The sequence below is a fragment of the Rhinatrema bivittatum genome, chromosome 2 (genome assembly GCF_901001135.1).
Source record: "Rhinatrema bivittatum chromosome 2, aRhiBiv1.1, whole genome shotgun sequence".
NCBI classification, from domain to species: Eukaryota; Metazoa; Chordata; class Amphibia; order Gymnophiona; family Rhinatrematidae; genus Rhinatrema; species Rhinatrema bivittatum.
The window spans coordinates 242,765,781-242,790,242 of record NC_042616.1 but is presented as its reverse complement, the minus strand read 5'-3'; the positions used below and the strand labels follow the sequence as shown (position 1 = coordinate 242,790,242).

Below are 24,462 nucleotides of genomic sequence, written 5' to 3'. Positions count from 1 at the left end.
TCTTGCTATTGGGGGGATACAAGTGGAATAGGGGTCTTATTATTTGGGTAGGGGCTACAGGAGGATCAATATGTTTTTGTTTTGGGGGGCCAGGAGAATCAGGAGTCTTGCTATTTTTGGGAGGGGTAGGGACATCTTGCTATATTGAAGGAGCCAGAGGGGATTGGTAGTATTGCTATTTGGAGAAGGGATCTTGGGGGAAGGGGAATGGTAGGGTCTTTTTATTTGAGTGGTCTAGGGGAAGGGTGGGTAGCAAGATTAAGGGTCAGGGCTTAATTTGTGGGTAAACAACTGGATCACCACTTCTTTACAGACTTGAGAGGGAAAGGGTAATTCTGCTCCAGGCTCTCCCTTCCAGGCAGCCTTCAGGGAAGGAGAGAGGAGGAGATGAGCACTGGAGGGTGAAGATCAGCTGGGCACTGCTGGAAAGGAGAGGATCACTGGGATAAAGAGAAGGAAGAGTGTGAGGAGTGTATTTGCATATATAAATAAAAAAAAATATCTGTATATCTATATATCTATATCTATCTATCTATCAAACTGATCCAGACATCACTTGTTACTGCAACGTTCTACCACTTGTGTTAAACGGCTATCATCTTCTTCTTCTACTCCCAGTTCGAATCATCCCTGTTTTATTGTAACTACTTTTTTCTTTGCACTTGTTATAATTTGTACTGTATATACTCATGTTATAGTTCTGTACGTTATACTATTATTGCTCACCCCTTGTTCAATGTAAACCGACATGATACGACCAACCGTGAATGCCGGTATAGAAAAGCACAAATAAATAAAATATATACATATGCCTCTCTCTCTCTTTCTATTTATATATATAAGAGAGAGAGAGAGAGAGAGCACATATTTGGGGGAGAGAGAGAGTTCATACCGAGCCCCAGCACCTTGCACAAGTCTCACCTGACCCTGCTCCTTCACCCCCACCCTTCCCTACTTCACAGTTCCACTTCCTTCTTGTCTACAAATTAAGCCCTGGTGAGGGGATGTCTTCAGGACTTTTTCATGCCACATGTGCGCTATGAATATTATTACTTTACTATATTGATAATAAAATGTCTTTTTCACACATGTACTAAAAATGTGCACTGTTTCACCCACATTTCTTAGTGCACTTTTAGTACATAGGAATAATTGTGCAGGAGTAATATACAGTACGCATCTTAAATCGTTCACTGGCATATTATGAGGTGTATTGAACAACTGAAGCATAGCAACTTGAAGAATGGCTGATGATATCAAAATCTGCTGTCCTAGAATCTAAGCAGGTAATTTTCAAACAGTTAGGTGTGTACAAAATGACAAATGCATGTAAGGAAGGGGGTTGTCTAGAGGCGTTCCAGGGCGGGGCCAACAATAACGCATGCAAGTTGCTATTTTAAAAGACACACACTTGAAGCTGAATTTTAAAAGCATTAATTAGGGGATGCCTGAATATGTTGGGCTCGCGCCCGCTGAGTGGATTTTAAAAGCTGCCGAGATTCGGCAGCGGGCACAACTCAGAAATTGTAAAAAGGGGCAGGGCATGGGCATTTTGGGATGTGAACCTGAGATGTGTGCGTAAATATGTACGTGATCCGGCACACACCGAGGACCCCTGCCATGTAACTTTACTTCTGTTATGGATGACATGTAAGCTAAAAAATAAAGAAAAAATAGGCAGATCAGCAGGATTTTAAGGGTCGGGGATAACTGGGGGGGGGGGGGGGGGGGGGGAGTGAAAGCTATTAAACTAGAGGAGGTTTGGAAGACCTCTCTCTTAACTGAGCGAACTGGGGACAATCTGGTAAAAATGGGAATAGCGTTGTCGTGCGCCCCTATTAAAATCCCCTGATTTATGTGGTAAAAGCAGCATTTGTGTGCACGTGTGCATCTATTTATTTATTTATTTATTTGTTGAGTTTTATATACCGTCGTTCGGTGAAGCCATCACAATGGTTTACAAGATTCAAATGGTAGTTAGTATCTTAACATATGCAAATTGAGGAAACATCAGGATACATATTATATTCGAAAATGAAAGGTTAAAAGGGATCGGAGTGGGTGAGGATTAAAGGAAGGGGATAGGAAGTGGGGGGGTGGGCTTCGGTGGGGGGGGGAGTAAGTAGAAAGAGAAGAGGGGAAAGGAGGAGCCCACCTTTCACGCTGGCGCTATTCGGTGCGAAAGCCGGCAGCTGGCACACCGCCGTGGTGCGAAGGCTGCGGGCTTTCACAGGCCCGCCTCCCCCTTTTCCCCCCACTCCCGTTTTCGCAGGATTCATCATTCTGCAAAGAATGATGAATCCAGGCCTTAGTGAGCTAGCGCTAAATATCATGTTATCTGTTTAATACCACAGCCCGGCATGCCTTTGGCCTGACACCTGCTGCGATTCCCTAAATCTGTCTGTGCGCACAGCAATTTTGTGTGCACAGATTTTAGTTGGTGGGGGGGGGAGAAAGAGATCATTTTTATCTGGGCAAATTTATGTGTCTAAAAGTAGATTTTAGCTACATAAATCTTTTGAAAATCTGTCTCTCTTAAGTTCATACAGAATACATTTGTCTAACTTACAACAAGCACCTGTTTATTTTTGCCTATAATATACTCATACAAATAAATCACTATGTTTCTGTGCTTCAGACATGAAACAACATTTGGGAAATGCTACTTACTAACTCTGTGTATTCTGAATTGCACGACTGTACATACCACATAGTGAGACACATTCTAAAGAAAATGTAGGTTACAGTTAGCTGGAAGCTTTTCTTCACTCTTATCTCAGACATGGGGAAGCTTGATTATGACTCTCGGGTGAAGTTCAGTACAGTGGGTTGAACAACAGCGCCCTTCTGAAAGGGGCTGAATGCCAGCGTCACACAGTGTGCTCTTTCTGAAGGTGATAGCGGGATATTGGAGGGAACAGGAGGGAACAGGAGGTCAGGTATGCCAGGCAGAAATTCTATGGCAGCGAGTATACACCAAAACACGCTGTCAGAGGTCTATTGAAAACCTTCCCTATGCTAAGCAGCGCCGACCTCGCAACTACAGTCTACAAGCGCTCTGCTTTACAATCAAGACGGCTTATAAAAGGATGAGATTTTGCTGCAAGGCTTGAGATATGTAATTTCTAAGATACCCTACTGCTGCATTCTAAACACTGGAAAACTTGCTTTGTGTCCGTCTCTTGTTCTGTTTTTGATTCTCTTTATGTCTTTTCATCTTTTCGGCTATGAATTCGGCTATGAACTCCTATAGAAATAACCGCCAGTTCTTATTTACTTAACCCTATTCTGTAGACGTAAACTTTTCATGAAGACTGTAATCTGTAAACACCTGTATTTATTATAAGAATTTGTATTTACTATTTATATTTATTATTTAGCTATTAACATTGTTCTGTTACCACTTGGTACTATTTCTCTCCTTTACCTCAAACTCTAAGTTCCTACTAAGTTAGCCATGTTATTTATACCCAATTGTTGGATGTAATTGTATATTTGTTTAATTGTTCAATCTGTTTGATGTAATTTTCTGTTCCTTGTTCTGTGTAAACCGAAGTGGTATGCACAAGTGCATGAACTCCGGTATATAAAAGCCTTTAAATAAATAAATAAATATAAATTATAAAACCATCCCTCTCCCCCCCCCAAACTAAACCAAAACTATTGACCTCTTTTTTTTCTCTCTCTCTCTCTCCTTCTCTTCCTCCTTTCCCCGAATGGGCGCACAGGGAGCCTGATAATGTCCTGTTGGTCAGAGGCTGGAAAGAAAGCCTCCTCCGAGCTCGCGCCTTCCGTCGCGCTCCCCTGTCAATCAGCATTACCCACAGAAAGCACAGCTGTGTCCTGCACCCTGCCAGCTCCACTTCCAGCCCAAACCCCACTGGCCCTGGTAGGAAAGATTCCTTTAATCTTCAGCTTCAAAAGAAAACCAAAAGATTTCCTGAAGAGGCCGGGTGAGAGGAAGGATGTTCTGCTTTCTTCTTTTGTGCTACTCCTGATATTGTACAGGAAAGTTAAAACTCCTTTCTTTTTATCTTCCAAGATGTATTTATTCCCCATTAGAGAAATTTATCTGGAAAGATTTCTTTTTATTTAAAAAAAAAAAAAAAAAAAAAAAAAGGCTAACCGATCATAGATCTAAACCGAGTGCATCCTGCCCTTTCCCTTGAAAGCAACAGAGCTGTATCATACTTTTAAAATGGAGATAATTTGATGACATTTATTATGCCTTTCAGGCTCATTTTTCTCCCACTCCTTCCTGGGACGCTGGAACCTGGGAAGCACCTGACTTGATAACGAAGCAGTCATACTCAGCACTCGGTCTTTTCCTCCTGACATCTCCACACAGAGGGTTGTCTGAGAATCAGGCGTGGATTTAGGCACAGGCATCACAGGCAAGCACCTATGACACCAAATATCCAGGCCAGCTTGCTTTAGAGCAGTGTGCTGGCTCAGCTTCAAAGGGACACCACTGTAGCACTCTGCCCATGTGCGCCAAAATCTGAATCCTGGCCCTGCTGGGAATCTAAGAGGATTTGACAAAGGCAAAAAATACCTACTCATACTCCTTGACCTCTCAGCTGCCTTTGACACAGTAAACCACAAGATACTCCTAGAACGGCTGACTGAGATTGGTTTAACTGACACCATCGACAGAACCTACCAAGTATCAATTAACAACAATTAACAACAACCCATCCAAAAAGATTAGCCTCAACACTCTATTTAACATATACCTTCTTCCTATATGCCAACTACTAAAAGATAGTGGAATCACCCACTTCCTCTACGCTGGCGACATTCAATTTCTAATTCCCATCCAAAACTCAATTGAAGAAACGTACAAAGAAACATCTGCTCTACTTGTCTCAATTAAACATCTTCTAACATCCCTGAAACTCATAATCAACATCGACAAAACTGAAATAATCCTCATGGACAAAAAATCGAATCCAACACTACCACTCCAACTCATACTCGGCAATCAAATGAACCCAATACTCTCTGTCACCCACACCAGAAACCTAGGAATAATTATTGACAAAGAACTTTCATTCAAGAACCATATATCAAACAAAATCAAAGAAGGATATCATAAACTACTAACCTTAAGACATCTGAAACCATTTCTTAACCCTTATGACTTCAGAACTGTACTACAGCTACTCATATTCTCAACCATCGACTACTGCAACTCCCTACTGATTGGAATACCATCTTCCAACCTCAAGCCTCTCCAGATTCTGCAAAACTCAGCAGCCAGAATTCTGACTGGAACAAAGAGGAATGACCACATAATGCCAATACTGATTTCACTACACTGGCTTCCAATTAAATCCCAAATTGAACACAAATCCATGACCATCATACACAAATTACTAAACAATGAACATCAAGGTCAAATTGGTTTAAACATAACCCCCCTGAATCCCCAAAGAAACTTACATTCAAACAACACAGGCCGCTTAACAGTCCCCCCCTCCCCACTCCATCAGAGATGCTCACTTGACAGCAACCAGAGAAAGAGCATTTTCCATCGCCTGCCCTAAAATATGGAACTCCCTCCCAAAAGATTTAAGAACCCAACCTAACCTCAAAACATTCAAAAAGGATCTAAAAACGTGGCTGTTTTACAAAGTCTACATTGACAATCAAGCATCACAATATCCAAACACCCAACAGAATTACCAACCGAAACCATGCAAAAACAAATCATCAACCAGCACCAAGCAAACCCTTCTCATTAAAAAATGATTTTATTCTGGACTATAAAAAAGAATAACTTTACGTTTATAATATGTATCCTGTTATACCCTTAATTCAAATTTGTTAAGAAAATACCTTTTGAATCTTGTAAACCGTTGTGATGGCTTCATCAAATAACGGTATATAAAACTCAAAAAATAAATAAATAAATCACAGTAATTTACATGTGTGCGTAGTATCCTGTTGTCTATACTTTAAACATCTTTAAAGAGAGCGGATGAGAGAAATGCTGCTGTCTGTCAATACCTCTATTGATTTGGGTATATTATGCTATTGGTACCAAAGGGCATTTCTCTCATACCTAATGTATGATATGCATCTTGGCCCCTTGCAATGGAAAAGGGCATGAGAAGGGGGCCTAGGCAGTTGCTACTGATTATAGTTATCTTTTCCACAAGACTATATGAGAGCTAGCCATGAAACAGAAAAGATGCTTATTTTAGTTTCCCAAAGAAGATCACTGCACAGCACCTAAGAGATGGGTGTGCAAACTATGGAAGTGAAAAAAAAAAAAAAAGGATTCATAGGGCACAGCATGCTCTCACCAGGGCTCTCATTAGAGCTTCAAATGAGCAGGGATAACAGAGCAGTTTGTTTCCAAACCCTCGTTTATCAAACCTGGTTCCCTCCCTTATCAAATGCCCTGTGTTTGCCGCAGCTGCACGGTGCAGGGGTCCATAGGCTGCGCTAACACACTGAAGCACAACAGTCTCAGCTCACACAAAGAGATTCAGATTACCATCGATGTGCCGATGTTGCGCCTGATTACTGGACCATGCCAGGAGGCAATGCAAAGTGCGTTTCAAGATTCATTACATCTGTTTTTGCACACCTTACTTATTCACTTCAAGCAACTGGACAACTTCCAGCTATTGTCTACAGGAAAGCATTAACAATAGCAGCACCAATCTGGTGGTAAATGAACTGCAAGGGAAATACTGTACAAGGTGCCACGAGCCTCTGGGTAATTTTGCAACTACAGACTAACACAGCTACCTCTCTAGAGGTTTGGTCCGTTATAATGGCCCTGACAGTATCTTCATTCTTGTTTTGAGCACGGTCTCCGGTGAGGGGTTCCCCCCCCTTTATGTGTATATAACAATACTGTTAGAAAAATAGGACACCCTAAGCCTTCTACAGGCTTTTAAACATTTAGGAGGTATTTTATTCACTATTTCAGCATTGCTTATCACTGGTGGGTTTGGAGCTCTTACTAACAGCATTCAAACCATGTCTCGGTTCACAAGCTGCTTCTGAGGCTACAGGATTGAAGGGATTACCAAGAGATAACGAATCTACTTGCCAGGCTCAGATGTGTACATTTCTATGATCAGTTGCCTTGTCAAGCATTTAGACAACAAAAAAAAAAAAGAGCTTCTACACAGGAGAGAGGGAAGGAATGACATTATAATTATTACTACCTGGTTACAATTAGGCAAAACCAGGCCCAACTGCAGAAAGTGGCTTAGCCAAGGTCACACACACAGTCAGTGGAACAGGGGCTGGAAATTTACATCCAAGGTGCTCTCCTACCTTAAAGTGCGAAGTAGTAACAATTTGATAACCCTCCCCCCCCAATACCTCAGTTCTGATCTGAGATGCCGATTTTACTACATCAGAAATGTTCAAGGTCCTGTTTACAGCCCAGGACAGAAGACATTTTATTCAAGGTAAAGGAATATATTTTCTGACTGGCACCTAATTTCGGGCTAGATATACTAAGCATTTTTCCTGAGGACATAAAACAGAGGAAACCCGTAAGTATAACTGTCCCTCAGTGTCTTGAAGGGCTTTCTCCTCCTTCCCCCCTGCCTCCTCATACAGTGAATTATTTGGGAGGGTTACTTACTGTAAACTGTATTTGGCATCCACCCATGATGTAGTCTAGGAAAGAATGCATCTTGTGGATCTTCAAGCGAAAACAAAATCAAAGAAGTGCTGATTAATATACATTTTGTGTATTCATTAATACCACACCTAGTCATCTAAGACTGAGAGAGAAAAAGAGGAAAGGGAAGCACTAGCATGGACATTTATTTTGGGGTGTGACCCAGAGATGCGCCCAGATCCCGTGCCATGCAAATTTACTTCTACTGTGGAGGAGGTGTAAGTTAAGAAAAATAGGCAGATCTGCTGGGTTTTAAGGGTTGGAGCTAACTGGGAGGAGTGAAGGCTATTAAACTAGGGGGGGATTGGAGGACCTGCCCCTTTGGGTGAACTGGGGTTAAACTGGAAATGGCATCTGTGCGTGCCACTTTTAAAATCCCCTGACTTACACAGTAGAAGCAGGATTTGCACACACATGCACGCACCCACTTAAAATTTGATACACATGTGTGCGCAACCAAACTATTTTATAACATGCATACATATGTGCCTCTGTTATAAAACAGACAATACATGCACACAAATGTGTGCCTACATGCTGGTTTGAAAGTTACTGTCTTAAGTTTTAGGAACCTAAATTTAGGTATATTTTCAACTGAAAACTTAGAAGCCAATATTAAAAAAAGCAGCGCCCTAAATTTAGGCACTTAATTTCAGTCAAACTTAGGTGCCTAAATTTTTGGTTGAATCATGAGTGGGGTGGAATGGATAAATAAGGAATGGTTATTTACCCTTTCTAACAACACTAGGACTAGGGGACAGTCCATGAAACTGGCAACTAGCAGGTTTAAAAGAAATCATAGGAAGTATTTTTTCACTCAGCGCACAATCAAGTTATGGAATTTGTTGCTGGGGTTCAAAATAGGATTGGACAAATATCTAAAGCAAAAGTCCATAAACTTATTAGCCAAGTAGACCCGGGAAAGCTATTGCTTATCCCCAGGAGTGAGATACAAGAAATAGATCAACTATTGGGCATCTGCCAGGTTCTTGTGATCCGGCTTGGCCACTGTTTGAGAAAGGATGCTGGACCCGATGAACTGTGGTCTGACCCAGCATGGAACTTCTCTACCTTGTTATGCATTTCCTAATCTGAATCTGACAGAGGTTAATTCAAGGGGTTAGAAAGTGCTGTAATGCAGCATTCAGAAAATGTGTATGCATTGTATATGCGTGTGTTTGTGAATATTTTAGATAGGTTGGGGATCTTGAATTTTTTGTGCCCATCATTTGATCTCCTTCATCATAGCTGACTTGATTTGATAGATTTTATTGGAATAAAGGTCAAGCCTGTTGGAATGTGAACTAGCTTTATATCACACTGACTGCTGAGATTTTTTGTTTCCTTTTTAGCAATAGCATGAGATGAAAACTGTGCCAGGGTTTTCCATTTTTGCTGCATAGAGTCAAGCCTCACCCTACCAGGTAGATTTAGCCTGCCTCTTCTTGTCTAAAACCAGTGAAGAAAAACAGGCCTTTGGTTCCATGAACTATCTCACATGACCCTCTCTGCCAAAACACATCTTTTCTACATATGTAAACACTGCTAACATCATGTTTGGGCTTTTCTTTTCCTGGAGCATTTCCTTCCTGAACCTGTTGAGGAAATGAGTTTAAAAATTGGAGAAAGAATTAAACAACACCAATAAGCAATACCTTGCAATGGTTGAGAATTACAATGCCTGAGTTCTTGTAAGTCTTTTTCTTTGCTTTATATTTAGGGTTTATACACTCCCACTGAATCTGCAAAACACAAGCCAGAACAGCAAAGCCTATTAATGCAGGAAAACAGCATTGTTAATTTAATTTTACAAAGCATTTTATCCAGGTAAAATCGGCCTGACTGAAAATGTCCCTTTTCTGCCCAACTAAACAGGACGAACATTCCCGGGATGTGTTTAAGTTGCAAGAATAAAACATTGCACGTACATTCCATTTTCAAATGTGCATGCACTATTTTGTTTCCCTTTGGCTGCCTACACAAACAGCAGGTGCACAGTTCATTAGGGGTGTGCATTCGGTCCCTACGTATTGGCAATCTGCAACGGATGTGGCCATATTCGTGGAGAAGCGAAACGTATCACGATTCCCCACGAATACACGAATCTTTGCCGAATTATTCGGCTGCCTAAAGAAGCCAATTTAAACAAACCCCCCATCCTCCTGACCCCCCCCCCAAGACTTACCAAATGTCCCTGGTGGTCCAGCGGGGGGTCTAGGAGCCATCTCCTACACTCACATCCTGGGCTGCCGGTTTCAAAATGGTGCCAATAGCCTTTGATCTACCATGTCACAGGGGCTACCGGTGCCATTGGTCAGCCCCTGTCACATGGATGGCTGGCACTATCTTGTGCTCCTACCATGTGACAGGGGCTGACCAATGGCACCGGTAGCCCCTGTGACATAGTAAGGGCAAAGACTATCAGCGCCGTTTTGATTACTGGCAGCTGACGGCCCGAGTGCAGGAGATCGCTCCCGGACCCCTGCTGGACCACCAGGGACTTTTGGCAAGTCTTGGGGGACCCTCCTGACCCCCACAAGATTTGCCAAAAGTCCAGCGGAGGTCCGGGAGCGACCTCCTGCACTCAGGCCGTCGCCTGCCATTATTCAAAATGGCGCCGATAGCCTTTGCCCTTACTATGTCACAGGGGCTACCGGTGCCATTGGTTAGCCCCTGTGACATGGTAGGAGCACAAGATGGCTGACCAATGGCACCGGTAGCCCCTGTGACATAGTAGGTCAAAGGCTATCAGCGCCATTTTGAAACCGGCAGCCGAGGGTGTGAGTGCAGGGGATGGCTCCCGGACCCCCTGCTGGACCACCAGGGAGTTTTGGTAAGTCTTGGGGGGGGGGGGTGTCAGGAGGGTGGGGGGGTTGAAGTTAATTTAATTTTAGCGGGGAAACGAATAGAAATCGACATATTAACGTATTGGGGCGCCATATAGCCGAATGCAATGTATCTGCCCCCCGATGAATCCGAATCCCGAATGCAACGTATGGCATCCCTCTGCACATCCCTACAGTTCATGGCTATTTTTACCACGCATGCTGCGCATTTTCAAAGGGAAACAACTTGCGTGCTTTCTCTTGTTTCCCTTTAAAATTTAGCTGCAGTGTTAAAAGTGCCCAGGTACACTGCAAACAACATGGGCTATTCAAATGTTCCCCTAGGATCCTATGACAATATCTCCCTTCCTCCCATCCACTGACACTCAGTTCCCCATACAATCCCCCCCCCCCACCCCACCCCAAGCAATGTTCTTTCTGATTTCTGAAAGGCTACGTGTGCTAACATTTTCTTTTGTGCAACTTTTTATAAGCTGAGCTCAAATTTGTGCGCTACAAGCCAGTGTAATGCAAATATCATCAGGATTTCTTGTGTGCACCATGTTTTTTCTGTGTGTGCAGGGTTCACGACCTATCTGCGCATGCTCATGTTTACAACTTAGAGGGAACAGTGCCCCCAAGACAGTAAGAGGTATCCTTATTCTGAATGTCACCGGTAGGAAGCACACATTCAGAATTGGGGCTGGAACAGGGGGGCAGGTAAAGATACCTCCTTCTGCCTCCAGTGGGTAGGTGGAAAGAGAAGCGGGCTGGTGGCTGAGCAGGGAGGAGGGGGATCAGGTTGATTACATATCACTGGGTATGGAGGCAGTGGGATGGGCTGTTTCCTTAACAGAGTGGGGTTCGGGGATGGTAGGGAGGGATTGCTTTTAGAGTTTTTACTTTGACAGATTGGGGGTTCCAGGAGTGGGAGTGAGGGAGGGATTTGCTACAGATGAATTTGCCTTGACAGATCAGGGTTCGATGAGTGAATGGGGGTGATGAATGGAGCAAAATTAGCTGGATATGCTATATCTGGCTAGGTCTGGGCTAGTTTTCAGCTGCAACCTAGTCAGCCGCTGAAAATGATCCTAAATTTAGTTGCTTATATTCTGAATTTTTCTTGGGTAAGATGGGGTCTGCCCTGTTACTAAAAATAGCCTCCTAAATAGGGAAACATTTTTGTATATCTGGCCCACTGTGAGTTGATAAAAACAGTCTATAAGATGAAAAGAGAAGAATAAGGTCATCTAGAGACTGAGAATAATGTAATCCAAGGCCAGAAAAGCTTCTGTCCTACTATTTCATTGATATGGCCTTCAGCAGAATTTGTGTCAGCATCTTTTAAGCTTCCTTTAAAAAATAAAAGTAATTGGTACAACTGAGACCTTTGGATTGCCTATGTGGCAGTTCTGTGACTTCTACTTCAAAAGCGCATAAAACTTTTTCATATTATATCTAACAGAAGATAATTTATAGAGCATCCCAAGTAAGATTCAAAAGGAGGCTGCTGGGTATATCCCCCTTCAATGACTCATACTTTAGTGACACTCTCTTGCATTCATAAAGTTTTATTAGATGTCAGTGACTCGAGGGTACTTAACTGCATGCCATCAAGGAGGAATAAACCTATTAGATGAAAGGAATGTCTCACCTTTATTATTCAAATATAGTAAGTATGTGACTGCAAAATGATTTAAGATGCACTATCCTGAAAAAGGATCTTAGTTTAGTGCAGGGGTGGCCAACTCCCGTCCTCAAGAGCCACAAACAGGCCAGGTTTTCAGGATATCCACAATGAATATGCATGAGAGAGATTTGTATATAGTGGAGGCAGTGCATGCAAATCTCTCATGCATATTCATTGCGGATATCCTGTAAACCTGGCTTGTTTGTGGCTCCTGAGAACTGGACAGATACCCCAGGTTTAGTGTAAAACACACAAGAAATTGTGACCATTCCTGGTGCCCCTCCGCCTCAACCATACAAACACGTATCGGTTCAAAAATGCCACTGCAAAATACATATCGAGAAACACTTTATATAGAAATATAAACTAGGTCACAGCTTTATTTACAACACATTTTAAACCTACAACTGAGATATGTAACCCTCAACTCCCTTTGATATTTCATTGACCTCACCTCTTTTCACAGATTAGTTAACGCCTGCCATGTGCACACTGGGCTTTCCGTGTCCTTCACGTCCCTCACAGTAATACCAGTTGGACCACCGTCTCCTTCTCCATTGCCAGAACCCCTATATGAAGCCTGCTGCTGAGCCCAGCAAGTACCCCCATGGTCTTCTGAGGTCATACTTCATTGCACCTGCTGCTAGCCAGGCATCAAACGACAGTGTACTACTGTACTCCATCCACTTTCCAGGCAATCCCATTTGAAGCAAGGAGGATGTGGCTATGGGGACAACTGTGTCCATGAGCTCTGCCACATATTACTACCCTTGGTTTAATTATCATACCCCTCCCCCCCCCCGCAACACATATAACTGAAACACATGGCTCAAAGCAATTGTTATACATATAGTTATTGCATGTAAATTCTACTACAAAATGGGTGGGTGTGACAGGAATTGAGAAGTGAGGGTGACACCCTCCTCCATCCTCATATGGCCTTGGCCAGGAATACCACATTGTGTTACAAATTATGGCAGAAGTTTTCCCCACATCAACTAAGCCTGCACAGATTGAAAGGAGGGAACAATAGAGAGAGGAGGAGGGGACGTCAGGTGCAAGGTACCATGAGAGAGCATCCCCCTGTGTCATCCATATAATCATCCCGCCACCATAAAATACATCTCAGGAAATTGTTTATATGGAAATAAGCAAATCCACAGCTTTATTTACAACATCAATTTAAACCTGTACCTAAGGCATGGGATTTTGAATTTCCTTTGTCTATCCTTCTTTCACCAACTTTCTTCACATACTGCATGACTGCCTGCTGCAAGACAAGCTGGATTGTCTTTGCTCATTTTTTTAGCCTACCATAGCACCAACTAGGCTGATGTCTCCTTCTCCTTCATTGTCAAGGTCCCTCCTACCCCACTATGAAGCTAGACTGCCTTCATCTGTAGTTGCTGCTGGGCACAACAAACACCCTATCATCTTCTGAGGTCACATGATACAACACCAACTAGGTATCAAACAATGGTGCAATGTATCCATTTCCCAGTTGCTCCCAATTGGCTGCTCCACATGTGTTGAGAGGAGAAATGGAGAACTTTTAAATCCATGCCCTTGCTTCTATACTACTATCTTTGGCTCGGGCACCATGCAACAGGTATGGCTCAGTCCTTGGACTTGCTGCAGGACTCCATAAAAGCTGCAGTTCAATTTCAAAATCTCAAAAAAATACCATTTCTGGAGCTTCTTGGAGAACATTGTTAAATAAATCAAGCCTAGATAAGCTTGGGAATCTCATCATTACTATACATACTTGTGCATTTTTTGGCTACCCAATCATGACAAATCTTTCTACCACTACTACTGTAAGTCAAGAAACCACATACAGACCTGCCTGTTAACCTTCAGCTTTCTATTCCATAGTCCCTGGTGTCTTCATAAGTGGCAGGGTATAATGTCCATTGTCCAACCACAGGACAAAATGTATGCCAAAAATGGAAGATCTCTCATTATCCTCATTATTAACTGCAAGAATGAGACACCTCCGGAGCCATTATCACCAAGATTTATGATCACAACATCTAAGCATGCCATGGCATCCAGATGGAGGCACAGGGAGTGGAATAGCTGCTCCCAATGCATCCCCTCTTGCCTAGCCCATGCACCTGTATGTCCCTTGCTGCCATACCAGCATAACCACCAGAAGATCTCTGATGTATTCTTTCATCTGTCCAGAACATGACTGAAAACCCCATGATTAATTTGGTCATAGTCTCATTTGTATGCCCTCCATGTTGCTGGAGCAACTGATTATGGCAGCAGTTTCTATGCGATCAGGCTTTTAATCTCTACAAGTACCCTTGGGACCAGATTTCTGAAAAAGATCACATGGAATGAAAGAGAATGAAATATCCCATTTTGTAACCCTGTGACATGTTTTGCACAAATCATCATGTTAAGCTGCAACAATTTTGTAGTTGTATTTGTGGATGGGTTATTTTATTTTAGATTATTTATTTATTTATATGTTGTTATTTATTTATGACCCCTTGTGGTATGTACCTCACTTAAATGTTTTTAAATATGAGTGTGTTAAATATTTTAAATAAAATAAATGAGAACTCTCTAAACAAATCAATTATCAGTTAGTTCTTTGCTAACTGCCTGTTTATGTCCTTTACCACATTATCTTCCTGTCCTACAACTGGTGGCCCCAGATGACTAGCACCATCATACTTGGAATTAGGTCCAGGAATGAGAAATTAATACTTACCTGATAAATTATTTTTCTTTAGGACAGACGGATGAACCCAGAAGCAGTAAGTTACGTACCTCTACCAGCAGATGGAGACGGAGCAAACTGACGTCACAGTATATATACTCCTGCAGTGACATTAGCCTGCCAGTATTGTCTTCAAAAGTAACTGTGGACAGACTAGCAAAAAACTTGATTAAAAACAGATAATCAAACAACAGGCAACACTGCTCAGACAAGCATGTATTAACACTAGTCTAGGGACTGGATTAACACTTAACAGTAATTCCTGGAAACTCTTAGCCATGCAGGAAGACCATAGCCCAATCATTTGGCAGCCAAGGGTGGGAAGCTGTATTCATCTATCTGTCCTAAATAAAAGGAAATTATCAGGTAAGTAGTAATTTCTCATTTCTTAGTGTCCAGACGGATGAATCCAGAACCAGTGGGATATACCCAAGCTATTCTGGAATATGGTGGAATGCTGCCTGTGGTCTAGTCAAAACCACACGTGTAAAGGCTGCATCCTCCTGGGCCTGCACATCCAATTGATAATACCTGGAAAAGGTGTATAAGGAGGACCACGTTGTACTTCGACAAATGTCAATGAGAGACAACAATCTAACTTCTACCCATGACACTGCCTGAGCCCAAGTGGAATGAGCTCTGACCTGAGTGGGCAATGGTTTTTCAGCCACCACATACGTGACTGTGATTACCTCCTTAATCCAGCAAGCTAATGTAGCCTGCAAAGCTAGTTCATCCTGTTTTCCTTCATCATGAAGGACGAACAGGTGAGCTTTCTTTCCAAAGGATGCAACAGGCGATATTCTTCCACATCTCTTTCTTTATCCAAGGACGGTAAGGAAATGGATTGATTCAAGTGAAAATCTGAGACTACTTTAGGCAAAAAGGAAGGAACAGTACGCATCTGTATTGCCCCTGGAGTCACCTGAAGGAATGGCTCCCAACATGACAAGGCCTGCAGCTCGGAAATTTGACGCACAAAACAAATTGCACAGAACAAATTGCCTTTCCTTGTGGTTACTGCCACGTTTTCAAGGTCAGTAACCACAAGGAAAGGCTGTGCAGCAGTCGAAACGTAGGACCTGCCAAGAAATCCAACACCAGGTTAAGATTCCACAAAGGAATTGGTAACTGCAAGGGAGGACGAAGATGTTTCACTCCCCTCAGGAAGTAAGCCACATCAGGATGAGACGATAAGGATCCATCATTCACCTGGCCCCTGAAACAAGCAAGAGCTGCTACCTGTAACTTCAAGGAATTAAGGGCCAACCCTTTATTCAATCCATCCTGTAAAAATTCCAAAATGAGAGGGATCCCAACTGAAAGAGGAAGCATGCCTTGATCTTCACACCAAGCCTCAAACACTTGCAAAACCAGCATATAGGCTAAGGAAGTAGAGAACTTTCATGCTTGTAGCAAGGTGGCAATCACCGCAGAGGAATATCCACGCTTCAACAAGCAAGCCCTCTCAAGGGCCATACCATAAGACAAAAAAGAGTCAGATCTTCATGAAGGATAGGCCTCTGCTGCAACTGGTTCCTATACAGCAGAAAATGAAGGGGGGTTTCCACCAGGAGTCTTCGCAGATCTGCATACCATGGTCTTCTGGGCCAATTCAGTGCCACTGGAAGCACCATCCCGCTGTGGCCTTTGATCCGTCGAGCCATTCTTCCTAATGGGAGCCACGGGGGAAAGGCATAGAGAAGCTTGCCATCAGACCAGGCCTGCATGAGAGCATCAACCTCTAAGGACTTTGGATCTCTCCTGTGACTGAATAATCGAGGAACCTTCGCATTGCAAGAAGTCGCCTTTTTGATAATTCACTTAGGGCAGATTTTTAATCCAACGCGCAAGGAGTACATTTGTGCTCGCTACCCGGCGCTCACAAATGTACACCCGATTTGATAACATGCGCGCGCTACCCTGACTTGAATGTGCCGCTTTTACAGTGGGAGATATATAGAGAGACAATCTGACTCTCTCTCTTTCTCTCCCCCCATATGGTCACTTGTGTGAGTACGTGCATATTTGCGACAGGGGTATTTTAAATGACATGTGTACATGCCCGCAAGATATAAAATGAAGCATATCTTTGCTTGTGCACCCAATATGTGCGTTTATGGGCGCATATGTGCTCCTTTTAAAATGTTCCTGTTAGGGAGTGTAGGTGATAATTGTTTAAAACATGCGTTGGGTTTGTGAACCAATGGCTTTATTCAGAATTATGAGAATGCATAGGGCCAGAAAACACACCAGAAGTATTCTATTTTTTGACACAGTGGTTTCCTTCTACTTTTTCATAATTCCAACTCAACTGGAACCAGAGCAGAGATCTGGCACCATGACCCTTCATTCACAACTACCTGGGGATTTTCATCTATTTTATATCCCCTCTCACCTTACTTTAATTCAGTCATTGTAGCAACAGTCCTCAGCCAAGGGATATGTACCTTCTAGAATCCTGTAATCATAGGCCCTAAATCCAACCATTGCACGATGAATGACTACCATTACCAAGTCCCACCACCAACAAGATGTGAATGCTGCCTTTGCAGCTTCCCCTGCTCCATTTGACCCAGGGAGCGCAAGACCTGAGCTGAGAATTTAAGCGAGGGCCCCCCCATATGGCAGTTACACTGTCTTTGAGCCACCAAGCTGGTTTAAAAGTGTTTTAAAGTTGGGAGAAAAATAAGGAGCAAAGAAATATGGTGAGAAACATCCCCAGTTATAGACAACAATTTAGCTTAGCAGTTAGAAATGGAACATGGAGATATGAAACCTGGAGGCAGAGATGTTATGATACTCTAGGTTTTGCTTCCTGCTCTAGGAGATACTAGGAATAGGTAAAATATAACAATATTTATAAAAAAAAAATGCAAAATCTATACAGTACAGGAGGAGGACAACCAATGGAACATTGAAATACCAGAGAACAAATTATATCACAATGATATTTTGGATCAAATTAGTGGGGGCGAAGGTGTCCTATATTTTAAAGATGGTACAGAGTCAAACAGGATAAAGATCTGCAGGAGACTATATGTATTGTGAAATCTTTATGGATAGATATTCCATGTTTGATGGTGAAAAGTATAGCCATGGGGTCCACTAGAGTGCATAGCCAGAGCAAACAAACAGATAATTAAATATTAATAGAAATTAAGGAAGCTAACAATTTTGGCAACATAGTAATAATTCACTGCTCCATGTGTGGCGGCAGCTAAGAAAGCAAGTAGAATGCTAAGAATTATTAGGAAAGAAATGGAAAATAAAATAGAGAATATAATAATGTCTCAGAATCTCTGTGCGACTGCACCTTGAGTACTGTGTACAATTTTGGTCCCTGCATCTCAAAAAAGATATAGCAGAATTAAAAAAGGTACAAAGAAGGATGACCAAAATGGTAAAGGGGATAGAACGATTCTCCTATGAGGAAAGGCTAAAGAGGTTAGGGTTCTTCAGCTGGATAAGAGATGGCCAAGGGGAGATATGATAGAGGTCTATACAATAATGAGTAGAGTGGAATGGGTAAACACAAATTGTTTGTTTACTTTTTCAAAAAGTACAAAGACTAGGGGACACAATGAAATTACAAAGAAATATGTTTTAGAAAAATAGGAGAAAACATTTTTTTTACTCAACATATAATTAAACTCTGGAAGTCATTGCCAGAGGACGTGGTAAAAGCTGTTACCACGTCTGGGTTTAAATAAGTTCCTAGAAGAAAGGTGTATAAATCATTAATAAGGTGGGCTTGGGGAAAGCCACTGCTTTCCCTGAGATAAACAGCATGGAATGTTACATTTCCTGCCCGCGGAGCTACTCTCCACGAGCAGGCCTCTCCACCGACCTGTTTCCTTGACACGGCAGGATGCCGCTGACTCCGTTCTCCATGTCAGAGCAGACGCCCACGCCGGGACCCATGTGGCAGGGTCACTGCCAGCGCCATATTGTTGTGGCCCTGATCTGCCGCTGAGACCCGTGGCCTGGAGGCCATGCTTGTCTGCTTCCCCTGCGGCCTAGAGCGACTGCAGGCCTGCCTCCGTGGCAGGGAGCTGCCTGCAATGTCTTCCCCGGGGTTCTCGTCGGATGGCTGGAGGCCGCCCCAAAGCTTGCCTGCTCCTCTCAGCTGCACGCAGGAGCTTGCCGCTGTACGTGGTCCTGTGTTACCTCTTTTGCCTGTCTTTAGGTGCCGGCGCATGCCTCTTCATAATATTTAAAGGGCCAGCCACAGGAAGTGCTGCTGGGTCCACCTGATGACGTCTTCCTGCTTTAGCCCTATAAAAGGGATTTCTCTTCAGTCGCTCCTGCCTTCGGATCGAGTCTCACAGTTGCCTGTGCTCCTTCGTCGATCCAGGTCCTCTGTGGTCTCCTTGATATGACGGCTTTGTGTTCGTCTTGTTCCTGATCTTGATGTCTGTGTCTTCAGATGTCTCAGTGTTCCTGATTTCTTTCGTTCATGTCTTCAGGTTCCTGATGTTCTTCGTCTGTGTCTTCAGAGGGCTCCATGTCTCGTCTTTATGTCCTTCGCCTGTTCCTGTTGTCTGTGATCCAGTCCTGATGTTCCGTGCCTGTTCCTGATGTCTGTGATCCAGTCCTGATGTTCCTTGCCTGTTCCTGATGTCCTGTACCCCAAGTTCCTCATTGCTTCCTTTCTGACATGCCATGTTGTGGTCCGTGACCAGCCCATGGGTAGTGGCTGTGTAGCGCACTCAAGGTACAAGGCCATCTTCACCTGCGCAAGTACATGTCTCCGGAAGACTTCCGCTTCAGTCCTGAGTTGTCTTAGAATCCTTGCTTGCTTCCGTCTCAGTCTTCGGAGTTCCTTGCACTGCGTCCATCCATGCCAAAGACTCTGAATGAACCTGTGCCAGTCCAGTGTGGTCAGTGACCAGCCTAGGAGGGGCTGTGTAGGGCGCGCCTTGGTCCTGACGTCTACAGAATCTTCACCATGTTCCAGTTTCAGTCATTCCATACCTCGTCTAGAGCCTGCTTTGCCCGCAAGCGTGGTCTGCGACCAGCCCATGGGTAGCGGCTGTGTAGGGCGCACCGTGTCACAGTCTCAACCCAGTCCTTGATCCTGCTTCTGAATACCTTGCCTGTAGTACCTCGTTCCTGAGCTTTCGTCTACAGTGTCCTCGCTTCAGTCCTCGTCTACGGTGTCCTCGCTTCAGTCCTCGTCTACGGTGTCCCTGCTTCAGTCCTTCGTCTACAGTGTCCTTGCTTCAGTCCTCGTCTAAGTCTTCTGTGTCTAAGGACTTCGTCTGCCCTCGTCCTCTCTCCGGCCTGCCGCCTCTTGCTGTACCCAGCGGCAGGTCCGAAAGGGCTTGGAACGGTCGGAGGACTGTTCATCAATCAACATTGCGTTGTTGGTCATCCTGGAGCACGCAGGTCCGGAGGAGGGTCAGATCTAGGACCCTTGTCCTTGCTTCAGCCTTGTCCTGCTCTTGCTACCCGTGCTCGCACCAGCTCACCTCCCGTGGTGGGTCTTGGGGCTCCTCCCTGGGTCATGCCGTGGCCCAAGGGCTCACATTACCTGCTTTAGAGATGACCGCACCTCCGTGCCCGTAACAGGATCCAAAGGCCCCCGCGCCTCGGAGCGTAACGGATCCGAAGGCCTCATGCCCTCGGGTCATAACAGCTGCCGGAGGACGCGCTCATAACATGGAATCTATTGACTTTTTGGAATCCTTGTAACCTGGATTGGCAACTGTTGAGAACAGGATACAGAGCTTGATGGACCTTTGGTCTGACCCTGTACGGCAAATCTTATGTTCATATGTTCTAATGGAAGATTTCAAATACCTAGTATTTACTGGATAAATGTCACATCAGGATTTGGTAGGGAAGTAAAGTTTCCAGATGAAAGAAATGTCTGCTTTATGGTGCAGCTAATCCATGAACTGATGAAAGGGGAAGCTATTTTTGATCTATCCTTACTGGAACACAAGATTTGGAGCAAGAGGTAATGGTAGTGGGGCCACTTGGCAAGAGTGATCATAACACAATCAAATTTGCCTTAATAACTAGAGGGAGGACATTAAGGAAAACTACTGCTTTAGCATTTAACTGTTAAAAGAGAAACTATGGTAAAATAATGAAAATAGAAAAATACTAAAAGCTGCAGGTGCAAAGGTTAAGAGCTTATATCAGGTGTGGACATTGTTTAAAAATACCATCTTGGAAGCCAGAATCAGAAGTATTCCACAAATTTAAAAAGGCAGAAAGGAAGCCCAGCAATTGTTGGCATGGTTAAAAGTTGAGGTGAAAGAGGTTATTACAGCCAAAAGAATTTTTTTCAAAAATAGAAAAAGGAATCAAATGAAGAAAATAGGAAAAAGAATAAGCACTGACAAGTCATATGCAAAACCCTGATAAGGAAGGCAAAAAAAAATGTGAAAAGAAGAGTACCATAGAGGCAAAAACTCATAATAAAAATGTTTCAAATATATCTGAAACAGGAAGTCTGTAAGGGAATTGACTAGACCGTAGATGATCGAGGGGTAAAAAGGGTACTTAGGGAAGATAAGGTCATACCAGAAAGACTAAGTGAATTATTTGCTTTAGTGTTTACTGAGGAGGATATTGGAGGGATTCCCTTGCTGGAAACAGTATTTAATGGTGATGACTTAGAGGAAATGAAACTAATCACAATGAACTTGGAAGATGTAATAGGGCAAATTGACAATCTAAATGGTAGTATCTCCTGGAGAGATACTTTATACCCAGAATTCTGAAAGACCACAAAAATGAAATTATACACCTGTTTTAGTAATTTTTAAACTATCATTAAAATCATCTGTTGTATATGGACCGTGGAGGGTGACTAATATAATGCCAATCTTTAGAAAGGGCTCTGGAGTAATCCAAGAAACTGTAAACTAGTGATCCTGACATCAGTGCCAGTAGAAACTATTCTAAAAAACAGAATTTCTGAACATATATAGATGTTGTGGATTGTGAACTGGTTAAAAGATAGAAAACTGAGTAGGACTGAATGGTCAGTTTTCTCTATGAAGGAAGTTAATAGTAGCATGCCCCAGGGATCAATATTGGGACTGGTATTTTTTAACATATTTTTAAATGATCTGGAAAAGGTGAGGTTGTTACGATCCTGCTCGCGGAGCCCATCCCATGAGCAGGCCTCTCACTCACCTCGGCCTGATGCCCGGACCGTCGCTGCTACTCCTTGCAGCCCAATGGCACTGTATGCGGCAGAAGAGGCCGCTGTAGCTCTTCATGGCATGAGCCGACACTGGGATAACTCTCTTTCGTGGTGGAGTGCCACCGCCGTCCTTCACCTTGATGGCATGGAGCCACCGACGTCTTCATCCTCTTCGCGGCATGGAGCCGCTGCCGGGATGCTTCATCTTCGCAGCGTGGAAGCCACCGCTGGGATATCTCTTCATGTGGCTAGGAGCCGCCGGCGATGCTCCTCTTCGCAGCCCTGGTGCCACCACCGACCTCCTGCCTCCTGGGTTCTTCTAGGCATTGGTGCACACCTCTCCGCTTCATTTAAAGGGCCAGCGGCAGGAAAAGCCTGCAGCCCCACTGGATGATGTCATCAATCCTTGCCCTTGTCCAGCCCTATAAAAGGGCTCAGCTTTCACTCCTCAGGGCCTTCGAATCTGGGTCTCACAGTTGCCTGTGCTCTTTCTTCCAGTCAAGGTCCCCCGTGGTCTTCTTGTGTCTTGATGGCTTCGTTAGATGTTCCTGTTCTCCTTCGTCCTGATGTTCCTGTTACTCATCATTGTCAGTCACTTATGCTCCAAAATATCTATATATATTTTGTGTTTAGTATGGTTTTAAAGGATGTAAAAAAACAAATGTACCTGTTAATGCACATATGGTTGTGCTGCAGCGTATAGGTAAGGATATGAATGCCAACTGATCGTTGACTATGAATAAGTATATCATTTAATTTATATGGGTATTCAGTAGTTTGTACTTTGTATTTCATTTATTTATTTCCCATTTACCAGTTCATTTTTTAGTTTAATTCATTTTTTATTTGTTATTTGTTTATCTTTTTAGTCTCATTTTTATCTTTTTATTTGCTTATTTTTTAATTTTTTTAGTTTCATTTTAAGTCACTGATGTATATTTCAAGTTTTACACAATTGCATTTGTTATTTATTTTATCCTACATGATGAGTAACATAATAGTTGAATACATTAAGATAACTACATCTACCTGCAAGCACGCGATAAGCCCTGTTATAGTGCTGTACATTTTTAAGAATTAAAAAAAAAAATCTAAAAATTTTTTTTTTTAGATTTTATTTTACTATATTACAATATCTTTTTAAATTACATATATATTTATTTTTATCTTCCTTAATGTGGTGGATTACACTTCTTATTTCCTCCAATTATTTTCATCATATGTTCTAAAATAACACCAGTTTCTTTATTCTCTCTGTTCCTTTGTTTGGTTCTTTCTGTCTTCAGATGTACCAACCTGTCTTGTACGCCATTATGCCTGCCACGCATGACAAGGCCCACATTTTTAAGATTGTATATGTTTTTATGTTTTTTGTTGATTTATGTTATTTTTATGAGTCCTTGTATGTGTTTCTTAATTGTAATATATTTGTTTCTAGTTGCCCCTGAGGCAGCTCTAGACCATAGAGCGAAACTCGGCCAGAGTCGGGTGAATTTTAAATAAAGGGCATTTTACATAAACTGATCTCCATTTCTTCTCTGCTATACAGCCAACTGGATCGGCTTCCAATTTGTTTTCTGGGTTCAAAAAGATTTGGTCAAGCTCCTGGAGGAGAAGTCCATAAATTATTAACCAGGTAGACTTGGAAAACGCCACTGCTTATCCTTGGGCATAAGCAGCATAGAATCTATCTACTATTTGGGATCCTGCCAGGTACTTGAGACCTGGATTGGCCACTGTTGGCAGAAGGATATTAAGCTTGATGGGCTCTTGGTATGGCCAGTATGGTGGTTCTTATGTTCTTATATAGTCCCCTGCTTTGAGGTTGTATCCTGAAATGTGCAGGGGACACACCCAATCCTAAGGATGAAACCTTTCACAGTTTTACAACAGCCCTGGGGCATGGATTCTCTGAGTGCGGGAGAGGCTGAACTTCCAGGGGCCAAAGCATAGAGAGAATGCTTCTCTCTCACTTTCCCTCAAGTATATCCATAGTTGCTGAATTCTCTGCAAAGTCTCTGCACCAGTACTAAAAACTCACTAGACACTTGAGTGGGGTATTCCATAAATTTTACTGAAACAAATCTTCAAAGTAAATCAGTCTAAGTTCTAATCACAGCCTGAGTCCTACTTCTCTGAGTGAGTGCCCTTCAAGTTGGCAGGAACTAGGGAAAGGCTTTCCTTCCAGGTGGTGGAGGCCACACTCATAGTAGGGTACTGAGGTCTCCTGTTCTCCTCTGGTATTTACTGAATCTCTCAGATGGAAAGTTCCAACTGCAGCAACAGATGAACTCCTAAAGAAATTCTCCCAGGAATGATGGACAAAATCTCCTCTAAAACAGGAACAAAAATCTTCTCCATATGAACATAAGAAGCTGCCATGGGTCAGACCAA

At 43.0% G+C, this 24,462-nt stretch overlaps 1 protein-coding gene across 3 annotated transcripts in view; it reads right to left on the bottom strand.

Moving 5' to 3' along the window:
• Positions 1 to 24,462, bottom strand: part of CPNE4 (copine 4) — a 988,906-nt gene that overhangs the window by 129,812 nt on the left and 834,632 nt on the right. For all 3 annotated transcript variants that reach the window (XM_029589334.1, XM_029589333.1, XM_029589332.1), the window contains exons 10-11: positions 9,310 to 9,396; positions 7,616 to 7,675 (exon numbers count right to left, since the gene is read on the bottom strand). In XM_029589334.1, the coding sequence (XP_029445194.1) occupies positions 7,616 to 7,675; positions 9,310 to 9,396 (147 nt within the window). The remainder of the gene's footprint in view (positions 1 to 7,615; positions 7,676 to 9,309; positions 9,397 to 24,462) is intronic.